This window comes from Hibiscus syriacus, unplaced genomic scaffold (genome assembly GCF_006381635.1).
Source record: "Hibiscus syriacus cultivar Baekdansim isolate YM2019G1 unplaced genomic scaffold, ASM638163v2 tig00110057_pilon, whole genome shotgun sequence".
NCBI classification, from domain to species: Eukaryota; Viridiplantae; Streptophyta; class Magnoliopsida; order Malvales; family Malvaceae; genus Hibiscus; species Hibiscus syriacus.
Genome location: NW_024062581.1, coordinates 1124301 through 1137274, shown reverse-complemented (window position 1 = coordinate 1137274; position 12974 = coordinate 1124301). Strand labels below are relative to the sequence as shown.

At 33.0% G+C, this 12974-nt stretch overlaps 1 protein-coding gene across 1 annotated transcript; it reads right to left on the bottom strand.

The window, feature by feature from the left end:
* Positions 1-4874: 4874 nt before the first annotated feature.
* LOC120214261 (zinc finger protein CONSTANS-LIKE 12-like) lies at positions 4875-6607 on the bottom strand. The gene is made up of 4 exons (XM_039212207.1): positions 6197-6607; positions 5286-5462; positions 5077-5170; positions 4875-4906 (listed from the first exon to the last, which is right to left on the bottom strand). The coding sequence occupies exons 1-4, from the start codon at positions 6605-6607 to the stop codon at positions 4875-4877; spliced, it is 714 nt and encodes a 237-aa protein (XP_039068138.1).
* Positions 6608-12974: the final 6367 nt, after the last annotated feature.

Here is a 12974-nt window from a genome sequence, read left to right as displayed (position 1 = left end):
ATTATGAAAATAATAAATAAATATAAAAATTTTGAAAAGATAAAATTAAAAATTAAATATGAATTTTTAATTTTTAATTAATAGAGACAATTCATAATTGATTTTTAAAAGTTTGACCGGTCCCCAGCGGAGTCGCCAAGCTGTCGTAACCGGTTTTCGTCCGGGCACGAAATATTATACTTGGCATGGAAATTGATGTGAATAAATATTTTTGAAAATAATTTGGGAGTCGCCATCGACCTTTTGGATTAGGTAGGTCGAATACCTAAAAATTATTTTCTTTAAAAGAGTTTTAAGAAAACATCAATTAAAAAAATGAACTGATCTGCGTTTTATAACCAAAAATTCGTTCTTTTTAATAATAAAAAGGATTCGTGGTTGGTTACGTTTAGGGAAGGATTAGCACCCCTACAACGCCCAAAATTGGTACTTTTTAATTATAAATTGTCTCTATTATTAAAATTTAAAAATTTAAAAATATATTTAATTTATAATCCTATTATTTCAAAATTATATATAAAAAAAATATTTATTTAAAAATATCAGAAAAGAACTTCTAGGTGCCTTAAGACAGCTCTTTTCTTTGATATTGATAAATATTAATTTAAATAATATTGTTTAATTTTTAATTTTAAAATATCAGAATAGGACATCCAGTTGTATTAAGACTGTCCTTTTCTTCGATATTAAAAATAAATATTTAAAAATTACTATTTATTATATATATATTTATGAATATATAAAAATATTTAAAAATATAAACAAATAAAATAAAAATACCACTAAAACAATATATTTTAAAAACAGTAAAATAAATGAAAACATATAAAATAAATGACTAAATTATAGTAAAAATAAAATTAAAAATCTAATTCATAATTAATCAAAATTATAGGGATTAAACATGCTATTTCTTTATTTTATTTATTTAGTGACTAAAATAAAATTATCTAAAATTCGGATATTAGAATAAAATAAATTAAAAAATAAACTAAGGATTAAAATATTATTTATTAAAATTAAGGGATTAAAACTGTTATTTATCCTAAATATATTATTTTAATATAAAGGACTAAAATGAATAAAATTGGAATTTGAAGACTGAATTAAAAATATTATAAATTCGATTTAGTGACTAAAATGTAAAGTTTACAAGTTAGGAGGACGGCGGACGGGGTTTAACTATTGTCTAATTACGCGCATAGTCCTTCCCGAAACGACGTCGTTCGGGAAGGCCTATAAAAGGTCCAAAATCGGCTGGCCCGAAGGGCCAGCTTCATTTCTTCATTTTTCTTTCTCTCTCAAGCAGAGAGAGCTCTGGCTTCTCTCTAGCTTCCCTCATCGGAGGGAAGCCGGTCACCGGACGGCAACCGTCTGCCGCCGTGACCGTCACCGCCGGCCACCGCATCTGGTGGCCGGAAAATTTCATTTTTCCACCATTAAATAGATCGGAACATCCTAAGGGTGTTTCCGGTGTTCTTTTTCTTTAAAACGCTCCTAATCGGAGCAAATCTACAAAAGTACCTTCGGTTGTTCGAAGGTTTTGGTGAGATCCGGTGGTCGGCTTCCTCGGTAAGCTTCTCTCCTCCTTTTTCTTCTATTTTGGTTACTGGTTGTGAGATGTTTGACTGAGTTCGTTGGTAGTATTTTGTATATTTTTTTTCGGTTTTGTCTCCCTAGGATCTGTTCTCTGTCTCTCTGTTCTCCTTTTTTTTTTCTGTCTTCTTTTTTTTTTTTCAGGTTCGGGTGGTGGCTTTTATAGCCACCACCGGTGTGGCCATCGGACCGGTTCGAAGAGGGGGTTTCGGTGAGTCACCGGACTACCAGTGGTGACTCACCCCTTAGCCATGGCGTGTGGAGGGCAGCTGGGTCTTCTGGAGTCTTCATTTGGGACGTGGCAGCGGCGGAGGCGGCGAGAGCAGCAGCGGCGGCCGCGTGGTCTTCTGGATTCTACGGCGGCGCTGGGACGTGTCCCTAGGGTTTCCTCTGGCAAACTGTGGACCGTTGGATCCAATCAGATCCAACGGCTGAAATTGAGCGGCGGCAGCTGGATAAAAAACCCTAATTGGGTTTTAGGGTTTCTGATTTGGGCCATTTGGGTCCTTTGTAATTGGGCCGGTACAATCTGGGCCTGTTTGTAATATTAATAAATAATATATATTAATAATAATAATTATTATTATAATAATAATAATTATAATAATATTAATAATAATAATAAAATGAATAAATAAATAAAAAAAAATTTAGTATCTTCAGCTATTTTCTTGCATTATACGCGCAAATGCTTTTCTGCAAGAGCACGAGAAATTTATTTTATTTTCATTTATTTTATTATTTTGTTTATTTATTTTAGGGAAAATTATTAGCATCAGTGTAGTGAAGAATGGCTTGTGAACGCTCCCCAATATTAAAGCAGCACAACGCTTTAATCTGGATTGATGCAACCCAAGCATGCTTATATAGATCCTCATCAAATACGTTCACTCTTAAGGTTTACTATGGCACCAACCCTATAAACTATAAAAACCTATAATAATATGTGCCTTAATAATACCTAATGCTTCAAGTTTATAGCAGAGAAACGTTGAAGAAGTTTTGAGTGTGTTCGTATAAACCAAGACTCAACATTCTAACTTCCAATCAAGTGAGACGAAATCAAATCAATACTAATTACAAATCGGAACTCATTAGAAATGGGTGATCTGAAGAAACTAATGAACTGTTAAACCCCTTCTAGGAAGCAAGCTACCACTAATTAAATTCTAAAGTAAGCACTTGAATATTTCATTTGAATCAGGCAGTGGTTATTATTATTATTATTATTATTATTATTATTGTTATTTCGTTAACATAAACTAGCAATGCCTAATTTATTTATGATTAAAACCATGCAAAAAGATGCCAAGTTTAAAAGCTAACAAACTTATTATTTTATCCCATAACCCACGGCATATATATAGAGAAGATGGAGAAAATTTTCTAGATAATTCATGAGAAATATCTCATGTACATGTATTCTTGTCAATTTATTAATTAAATGAATATAAAATCTTTTAATACAAATTTACAATTTTACCCTCTAAAAATCTTAATATTCCCCAATTTGTCAAGTATGGCATCATTCCTTACCTCATCTTATCCATAAAAATATCATATTCATTTATTTCCATACTTGCCCTTGTATTTTTCTAAAATTTCAATTTAATCACTCTAATTCCACTATCTCACTTTAACTTGAAAATTTCACTTAATTTCACCGATCAATGTCAAATTTCATCATTTAAAAAAATTGAAATAACATTTCCGTCCTTTTTCCATCATCCTTCAATTTTTCATAATTTCCCGTTGGTCATCCGATTATCTTACCGAACTTTATCGCTTAATTTTCATTTACACAAATTCAGGATCGAAATCTAAATTCAATAAAGAATCCATTCCTACATATGTATAGAATAAAATTTCTTTTTGGGAAAACTATCATTTTGGTCCTTGAACTTTTCCCAAGTTTCTACTTTGGCTAATAAACTTTCAAAATTTTCATTTTAGTCACTAGTCAAATTTTTAGGAGTATTACACATACAACATAATTGATCAGTTAATATTATATTACATTTTATAATTACATCATACATAATTATATATATATATATATATATATATATATATATCCGTAATTATAAATTTTAATCTAACCATTTCCCAGCAATTGCTTTACAACAAAGGAAAGGAAAAAATTATAGGTATATGATGCTGGTAAATAATCATATAAACATCTCCAATTGAACGTCATTTTTCTCTGTAAAGTTATTTGACACGATCATTGTATGTATATACTAAAATTTGAACTTTTCAGAGTGTGAATTGATTACTGTCAGCCACTTCATACAAAGAACGAACTATAAGGGTCAACAGCTACCATAAAATGTAAAGAAGATTCCAAGTTGAAATCAACAACCAATAGGCATGGTGTTTTATCATTAGTTTACTCCCTTGAATAATATTGTGAGATTAAAATAACGGCATTAACTTCATTTTTTAATGTTAAAGTATGTGCACTTCCTTGTTGAAAAAAGCATAATTTCATTAAACTAAAACAATTGTGTTGTGATAGAGCATTATCATGAGTGCATCATATCTTGAGGTCAAAGATTCCAAATCATAATAGTTATCATTGATGGCCATATAAGGTACAAGGATACTTGAAATTTTATTTAAAAAATGTGGGAATAAATTTTATTGTTTTTATAATTATTAAATATAATACATCAATTATCAATTTGTTTGGTTAGATAAAATATTAGATTCTTTATTTAAGATTAAAAATTTAAATTTTAATGTTATAAATGTAGCAAATTGATTTGAGCGAGTCACTCCATGATGGAACAAACTGGAAATATTTTTTCATTTTTTTGTAAATATTAAAGAAAAATAATGCACTAATAATAAATTAATTGGTTCAGTGAGATGTGACATTGTATCTCTTAAGCAATATCGAAGGTTTGAATCTTGACATTGTGAATATAACAAATTAAATTAGGAGGATAGTCCATCATAATATACAATATATGATTATGGATTAATCGATCAATAGATCAAATATTAATTAAAAAACAATTCTCTAGTCACTTCAAAATTTAAATATTTATTCTTACTCTCTGGAATTACATTTTCTTCTCTCATAAATTGCACCCAGAACTTACAAAGGTTCTATTTGGGAGTTAGATTTAAACACTTAAAATTTCACTCATAGAATGAGATTTTGATACGAGATGTACCCAACTCCTAAATAGAGCCCACGAAATGCTATCTTCCTAAAGCTTTCAAAAGTAACCATGGTGATATCGGCTGAAACTGTCGTTAAAATCCCCTCTCTACAATATCTCATCCTCCACCTCATGCAACCCTGCAAATCAATGCATTAATTAAAATGAGAAAAGGGTTACAACTTTCATGCCTTTTATAATAAATTAATTAACACATTGGGTTCATTTATTTTACTGAAAACAGATTTTGGAAAATGAGGAAGATGTTTGTGGAAAACCCAATTGTACTCAGAAACTCTATTTGAATTACATGATGCTTTGGGGATGTCCACGTTTTCATCGTTGCGGGTGAATCTGCCACGTATACGGGGACGGTTGTCTGCCAGTGTTTTCCGGCATGCATACTTTACAACACTATCGAACGAATTAGTGTAGTAATCAAACGAAAACATTAATTGCTCATTTTGATTTTCTTTTTCATTTTTTTAAAAAAAAAGAAGAATATGAAGAAGAGAGAACCTTAATTGTTTTGTTGAAGTTCCTTAGATTACGCTTTGCTCTGTACTTTGAAATCCTCTCTTGTCTCTCTTCTGGGTTGTATCGCCCCACTTTGAACGGCGCTTCCTCCATTAACGAGTTCTCTACTGTTAATGTGCTTGGATTTGACCTTTGGTTGCCACTCTCGTTTCTCATATTCTAAATTGCCAAGAACAAAAAAGATTCCAATTGATGTATTAAACAAAAACAAAGGCATAATACTAATATATATATATATATATATACTTTAATTCTTTAATATTTTAATCTTTATGTTTCATTTTAAAACAAAAAAAACTGATAGAAACTGTTAGTTAATGAAGGATGGACATTTCAAAATATGAGCTATTTTGTCTTGAATAAAAGTTTAGGGCCAAAATACTAAAAAAAAAGAGAATAAGACCTATAGCGGTTATTTTATCAAATGTTAAGATTTGTTTGTCCTAAAATGAAATATTGAGGGTTAAAAATACTCTATAAAAAGATAGAATAAAGACTAAAATGACTATTTAATTAAATGTTGAAGACATTTTTGTATTGGGGTAAACTATATATTTAGTCATCCAACTATTCATGGGATTTTATTTTAGTCACCCAACTATTTTTTTCTCAAAATTATACCTAACATTTGATTTTGTTTACATTTTGATCACTCACCTTAAAAAAACTAATAGAACTAATGACATGATAATGTTTTTAATGATATTGTGACATTATCTTGATATGACACATCAACATCACCGTAAACTTTTAACAACGGGTAATGTTTGGTATGATTTAAAAAAATAATTATATAACCAAAACATAAACATAAGAATAATTGAGCGACTAAATACTTAGCTTACCTTTTGTAGGAACGGGAAGAAAAAAAACAGAGTCAAGAAATGATTTACCACTAAGTCGCCAGTGCTGGAAACCTTCCTCATATGCCCGGCGAAAAAGGTGTTCTCCGGCAAGCTGAACGCGGCTTCCCTTGGGAGATTCTGTGAATCTATGAGAGAATCAAAAAGAGGTCGGAATAAAAAGTTAGACTCTGCTTCAGAAGAATTTGCTGCATTTTCTACATCAGTACAGTAAGCAGAATCGAAATCCACTTGACATTGTTCATGTTTAACTGCTGCAAAATTCAAGCTGCTGAAACTCCGGTACCCGTTTCCTGCGTTTGGATCGAATGAAAGAGGTGGAAAGTGGGTGGTCTGATAAAGGCTGAGATTTTCAAGCTGGTCCGTCAACGGCGGCCCTGAAAATGAAACCAATTGATCTGAAGAACAAGCGGACTCATCGATTGGGTTCTTTTGGTTCATCAAAGCTTGAAGATTGTAATCGAATGAATCTTCGTAGAGAGGAGAGAAAGGGAGATCAAAGAGTAAGTGCTCGTCCAAGTTCGCGGAGAAACCATTTCATAGCGGTTGAAGGAAGAAGACCCTTCAGAAACTGAAATATTGTAAGACATTTGATTTGAGAACTAAACTGACCAAATCTTTGATTGAATTGAACCCCAAACAAGGAGAAAATTGGGTTGATATTTCTATTCGGCCGACAAAACACGACTGGATAGAGTGTGGGGTTTATTTATTGAAGCATTTACGTTACATTCATGCAAGAACAATACAGGTTTTTTGCCTTCCAAACAATACACATAAATAGCCGACCTCAAGAATTGGCTTCTAAATAAGATGTGAGAAATGCGTAAACTGCGGCCGCGAATACAGAAAAAAAAATTGGATCTAAAAAATATATATCTACTAGATTAATATAGTTTTTAAATATAACTTATATATACTTATTTAAAAGAAAATTTGATTTTTGAGACATGAGGTGGGCCATGGCATGGGTAGCCCCCCTTTAGATACGCCCCTGTGCGTAAAATTAGTTTTGATTACTTGTATAAATCGAGTGACCTTAGTGATAAATGAATTGATGTTATTTCTTGAGGTTTCGGATTTGAGCGCCAAAAATATCAGGGTGTGAACGTTCAATGTTAAATGGTTGAGAGTTATCTTTAAACAAATATTACCTTATACTTACCCTAAATTAATAAAAAAAATTGATTACTTTGAAATTTAATTACTATTGTAGAAAATAACAATGATTCATTATTTGTTTTTGTCATGAATTAATATAGTATAAGATTACATTCTTACTTTGAATATTTTTAAGGTAAATTTTCTATTTGGTACGTGATTTATTCATATATTTTTTGTTTTGGTCATTCAATTATTTTTTGGATAAAATTATGCTTAATCATGCTTTTCATTTTTATTCTAGTTACCGACCGTTAAAATAACAAAGATGATGTAGTTTGATATATTAACAATTTATAGTTTGATATATTAGCAATTTAAGTCTTTAAACTTGTACATTTTATCAATTTGGTCTAAATTCTATCACTCATCATCTTAAATATTTGGTTCAAACCCTAAATTCCTATAATCCAACATAAATACCTAAATTCTCCATCTTGATAAACTATATGTTGATAACCTATATGGCCAAAACAATTTTATTGATTTCTTTAGTTTCAAAATCTTGGAGTTTGATGATGAGTTAAGAATCTATAAAATGAAATTAATTGAGAGAATATGAAATAATATCTTACAAGATTTGATTGAACGGGTTTTAGATAGAAAATTTGGATTACAACTGATTATAAACACATTGCTATAACATCTTATTGTAAATGTTACTTCGACAAAGCAACAAAATTTATGGCATTGAAATTCATATTAGCATATATCAGCAACAAATTAAAGATAATGATTGCCAAATCATCTTAGATATAACACCATTACACAGCTGAGAGAAACAAAGCATCTCTACATTTAGTACTTCAGATGCCGTTGAGTTTAACCACCACTCTACGAGGTATTGGATCATCGCAGTGCTCGAAAAGCCGAGACGGATTAAATGAGTGTCCTCCTTCCCGTCATGGAGAGGACTTTACCCTTCCATCCTTACCGTTAAATGGCACGTAGGTGCCTGAATTTACCTTTTTATGGATTATTGGACCTCCCAAGTAGGTTCCCAAATCATTCGTGAGGGGAATGCCACAAAGATCACTTAAGTATTTTTATGCAACCGAATTATTATTCGGGGAAACAAAGAGCTTAGATTTTAGTAAGTTTACCTCTAGGCCTGCAACTCCGCTATGTTGGTAATGCTCAATCCCACATAGTGTTGGAAACACTATTGGGAATGGTATTTAAGGCTTGACATTCCACTTCCTTGTTGAGTGATAGAGAACAAGGGGGGCTCTCGCGCACCGCCGCCGCCGTCCGTCTCGTCTCGTCTCGGCTCGGCTCGGCTCGGCTCGGCTCGGCACGGCTCGGCTCGGCTCGGCTCGGCTCGTGGTCGTGGTCGTGGTCGTGGTCGTGGTCGTGGTCGTGGTCGTGGTAATACGTGTCATACAATGTGACATACAAAAAAATTATATACATACATTTAAACTTAAAAATATAAACAATGCATATTAACATATAACGTACAAATATGACTCAAATATAAAACAAAAATTTAACATATTAAACTATAAATTTAAAAAAAATGTATATTTACATATTAAAATAATGACTGAATTTAAATATATGTAAAATTAAAAATTAACGTACAATGTATATTTGAACACTGCCACCGTCGCTCGGCCACCATAAACGCCGATTGGCCACCGCGATAGCCAAAGAGACCAAACAACACTTTAATCAACATAAAACACTTTGTTCTACTCTCCTAACCTTTCTCTTCTCTGTTTTAACCCAAAAACAAGACTAAGGCCAACATGCAAAACCCCCTACCCCTAAAGAGGATCGACTGTTCAATTTCCTAGCCCCGACGGCAAGTCCCTGTCAACGAGATCACTAACAAAAGGTAAACTACTCTCATCTTTTCCTATATTTTGGTTCGAATCAAAGAGATGGTTGCAAAGAAGAAACGTAATAGGGAGACAAAAACTACGTCCCAAAAGAGATTCTTTTTCTGTTGTAATCCTTTTGATTTGAAAATGATGAGAATTTTACATGGGTTGTTTGTTTTTCTATTTTGTTCTGGTTTCGAGATAAAGAAAATATGGTTGTTTGAAATGCAGAAGAAAGAAAACATTTCGAGAAGTTTTTTTTGTGTATCTCTTTGCTACGAATTTTTTAGGGGGAACAAATGATGGAGGAGAAGCCTTCCTTGCTTTCTACTTTTTCTTTCCCAATTTCCCTGGCGCCCTTACAACGCTCTCAACCAACACTGCTGCGTGATGAAACTACTACCAACTGAGCTTTTCCTAAAACAAATTTCAATCTAGACCCGAAGCATAACAGGTATATCGAGACTAACTTAATATTTCTACTTGCTTCGAATAAAAAAACGACAAATATGCATGCTTAGTATTTATAAAGTATAAAGAAGATAACCTGCTTATATTGATTCTACTGCTTTTCAGAAGAGTAAGCCGAATCCTTTGTTACATCAATTGATCTTTGAATGTGGTAAAGAAATATCTTACACACACTGTTTTTGTTCCTGCTCTATTGTGTAAAAAAAATAAAAATGAAAAATGGTCACTCGTCTCTCTCGTAATGGTAATGAATTATTGATCACCCAGTTCTTTTTTTCTTCATCTCTGTATAATCTGTGATCGTTGATCTCTAATCCTCCCCCTTTTTTTTATGATGAGTGGTTATTTCCTTTTAGTTTTCAGTAGTTAATCCCTCCACTATCTGATCATATCAACTACTAAAAACCAACATTAATTTCTTTTTTATTATGCATGCAACTGCTGTCCATTGGGCTTGAGATGGGCCTCCAGTTGGTTTGGACACATTTGGGCTCTCACTAATCCACACTGCAACTTGTACTGGATCTAAAACTCGAACGAAGCCCCCGGACGAAATCGAGCATCTACAGCTGCCCCTCTTTGCTCATTGTCGTATAACGAGAATAGAGCAAAGATAAAAAGATGATAGAGTTTGTCCGATTCTGAGAACATCAAAAGGTTAAACCACTCACTGTTACGTCGGCATAATTGAGACTTGAAAAATATTCAAATAACGAGCCCGCTCCCTACTCCTTCAGGAAGTATAAGACTCGAACAATCTTCATAAAATGTGTCTGCTCCCTATTCGTTCAGGGAGTATAAGACTCGAACAATCTTCAATAAACGGGTCCGCTCCCTATTCGTTCAGGGAGTATAGAACTCGAACAATCTTCATAAAACGGGTCCGCTCTCTATTCCATCAGAGAGTATAGAACTCAAACAATCTTCAACAAACAGATCCGCTCTTTATTCCTTCAGAGAGTATAGAACTCAATCTTCATAAAATGAGTTTGCTTCACTACTCTTCCGTGAAGGCTTAAGTTTGAATTGCTTCACTACTATTTCGTGAAAGCTTAAGATTGACCTATTTCGAAGGTTCAACCTGAAAATCAAACATTGCCAATCATTAATGTATGTTTGAAAAATATTATACTCAAAAATTTATAATTTGAGAAAATTTCTGAAAATCTATCTCCATCACGAAAACTTGTCTGGAAGCCATTGGATATATGAATCTGCTTTGGCTCAGTTTTCGAATAAACATCATTCTTGTCAAGATTTCAAAACTAGTTATCCTCCTCTTGATGCTTTCATGTCTTCAATCTTCAACTATCCTTGTGAAACCTGTAGATATTTAAGTCATCATGCAATTATGAATGCCATGATCCTATTCATGCCTAAATGTATGCAATTATGCAATCTAATGCATTTTTTCTTCGAAAGAACACCATATCATTTGATCTCAATGGAACTCGGTTTTATCTTGGGCACAGAACATTTGACCAGTTCACCCCAATTAACAATCTCAATTCCATATCTCTCGGCTTAACAGGACCTTGACTCCTTCCTTTCTTGAAACCTGCCAGTACCCATGACCAACTTCTTGATCAATGGCAATCTCTTTGGGTCTTCTTATCATGGCTGAGATTTTCTATGAATTCCAAAGTTTTAGCTTCCCGTAACCACACAAGCTTACATGTTAAAACCATTTTCAGCTTCAGAATACCTGTATTTTCCAAAACTTTTTGCACAATAATACAAAATGATCTTATGTACTTCAAGTTAAGCTATATGTTTTAACTTTTCAAAATAAGATGTTTGTAAAAGGGAGATTAACAAGAAAAGACATCTCTTTATTTATATAATGCAGAGAATTTTTAGGTAACTACATGGTAAACTTTTAACTGAGAAAAACAAAAGAACAAAAGAGTAGGCATATTCAAATATCAATAATGCAAATGCTTTTGAACTGGCACACCGTTAGAATGACTCGAGTGTAGCTCCTGTCAAAAGGATCTCCAAAATTGTGATGATGCTTAAGAGTGTGAAGCTACTTCTAAACTCCCAAATCTCCATCATTGGATGCCCTAAACCAGTATTGAATCTCATGTGCATTCAATTTCTCTCTTGGTTGTTTTAATCGAGACTCATTAATCTTTAGTCTCAACCCTGATCACCAACTATCATTGTTACTACCCATATCAGGAGCTCTTTCCACTTCCAAAATCAATTCAGAACCTCCACCATGCACGAATTCTGAATTTAAACAAAACTCAAGTCACCCTTTGCGGGTTTTCAACTTGAGACCTCCTTTGGTTTCAAGATGCCATTTTCGGATTTTCATCTTGAACCCTCATTTATTTTTTTCATTTTCTTTTTTCTTTTTTTTTTTCTTTTTTCTTTTTTCTTTTTTCTTTTTTTTTTTTTTTCTTTTTTCTTTTTTTTTTTCTTTTTTTTTTTTTTTTCTCTTTTTTTTTTCTTTTTTTTTCTTTTCATTATTTCATTTTTCATTTTTCTTCTTTCTTTTTTTCTCTTTTTTTTCTTTTTATTTTTTTTCAGGCGAAATACCTCTTAACAACGTTAGAATTCACTGGATAGGGTAATTCTGATCCATCCATTTCAGTTAGGACTAGAGCTCCCCCAGAAAAGGCTTTCTTGACAACATAAGGTCATTCCCAGTTGGGCATCCATTTTCCTCGGAAATCCTTATGAACAGGCAAAATCCTTTTAAGCACCAAATCTCCTTCATGGAATTCTCGAAATAGCTTTCAATCTCTTTTCCTCAATCAATTCAATTGGTCACCTAGCCTGTACCCATTCTTCCTCATGAGCTTCACCTCTGACAAAATCCGAAGTGAGGGAATTCCACCTCAATAGGTAAGACAGCTTCCATCCCATATACTAAGAAAATAGAGTTGCCCCAGTTGACGTCTGTAAAGAAGTTCGACAGGCAAACAGAGAAAATGGAAACTTCTCATGCCAATCCTTATAGTCTCAATCATCTTCTTTATGACCTTTTGATGTTCTTATTAGCCGCCTCTACTGCCCCTTCATCTTTCGGCGATAATGGTGGAATTATGATGCTTTATTGAACCTACTTACAGACCGAATCCATCATCTTATTGTTTAAATTCAATGTATTATCGGAGATAATCCTATATGGAAACCATATCTACAAATGATCTCCTTCTTTAAGAATTTGCATATTGTCAATTGGGTAACATTTGCGTAAAAGCTGCTTCTACCCTTGGTGAGTAATCTATGGCTACCAGGATAAAGCGATGACCATTTGAAGCTTTGGGCGAAATTGGTCCAATAACATCCATGCCCCACATTGAGAATGGCCACGGCGCGCATTACATGCAACGGAT

Excerpts from the sequence above, each read along its gene's own strand:
- LOC120214261 (XM_039212207.1), bottom strand. The coding sequence starts at position 6,607 with ATGAACCAAAAGAACCCAATCGATGAGTCCGCTTGTTCTTCAGATCAA. Across the intron at positions 5,171-5,285 it reads ACTTCAACAAAACAATTAAG|TATGCATGCCGGAAAACACT; the intron begins GTTCTCTCTTCT and ends AGTGTTGTAAAG. Across the intron at positions 4,907-5,076 it reads GGACATCCCCAAAGCATCAT|GGTTGCATGAGGTGGAGGAT; the intron begins GTAATTCAAATA and ends ATTGATTTGCAG.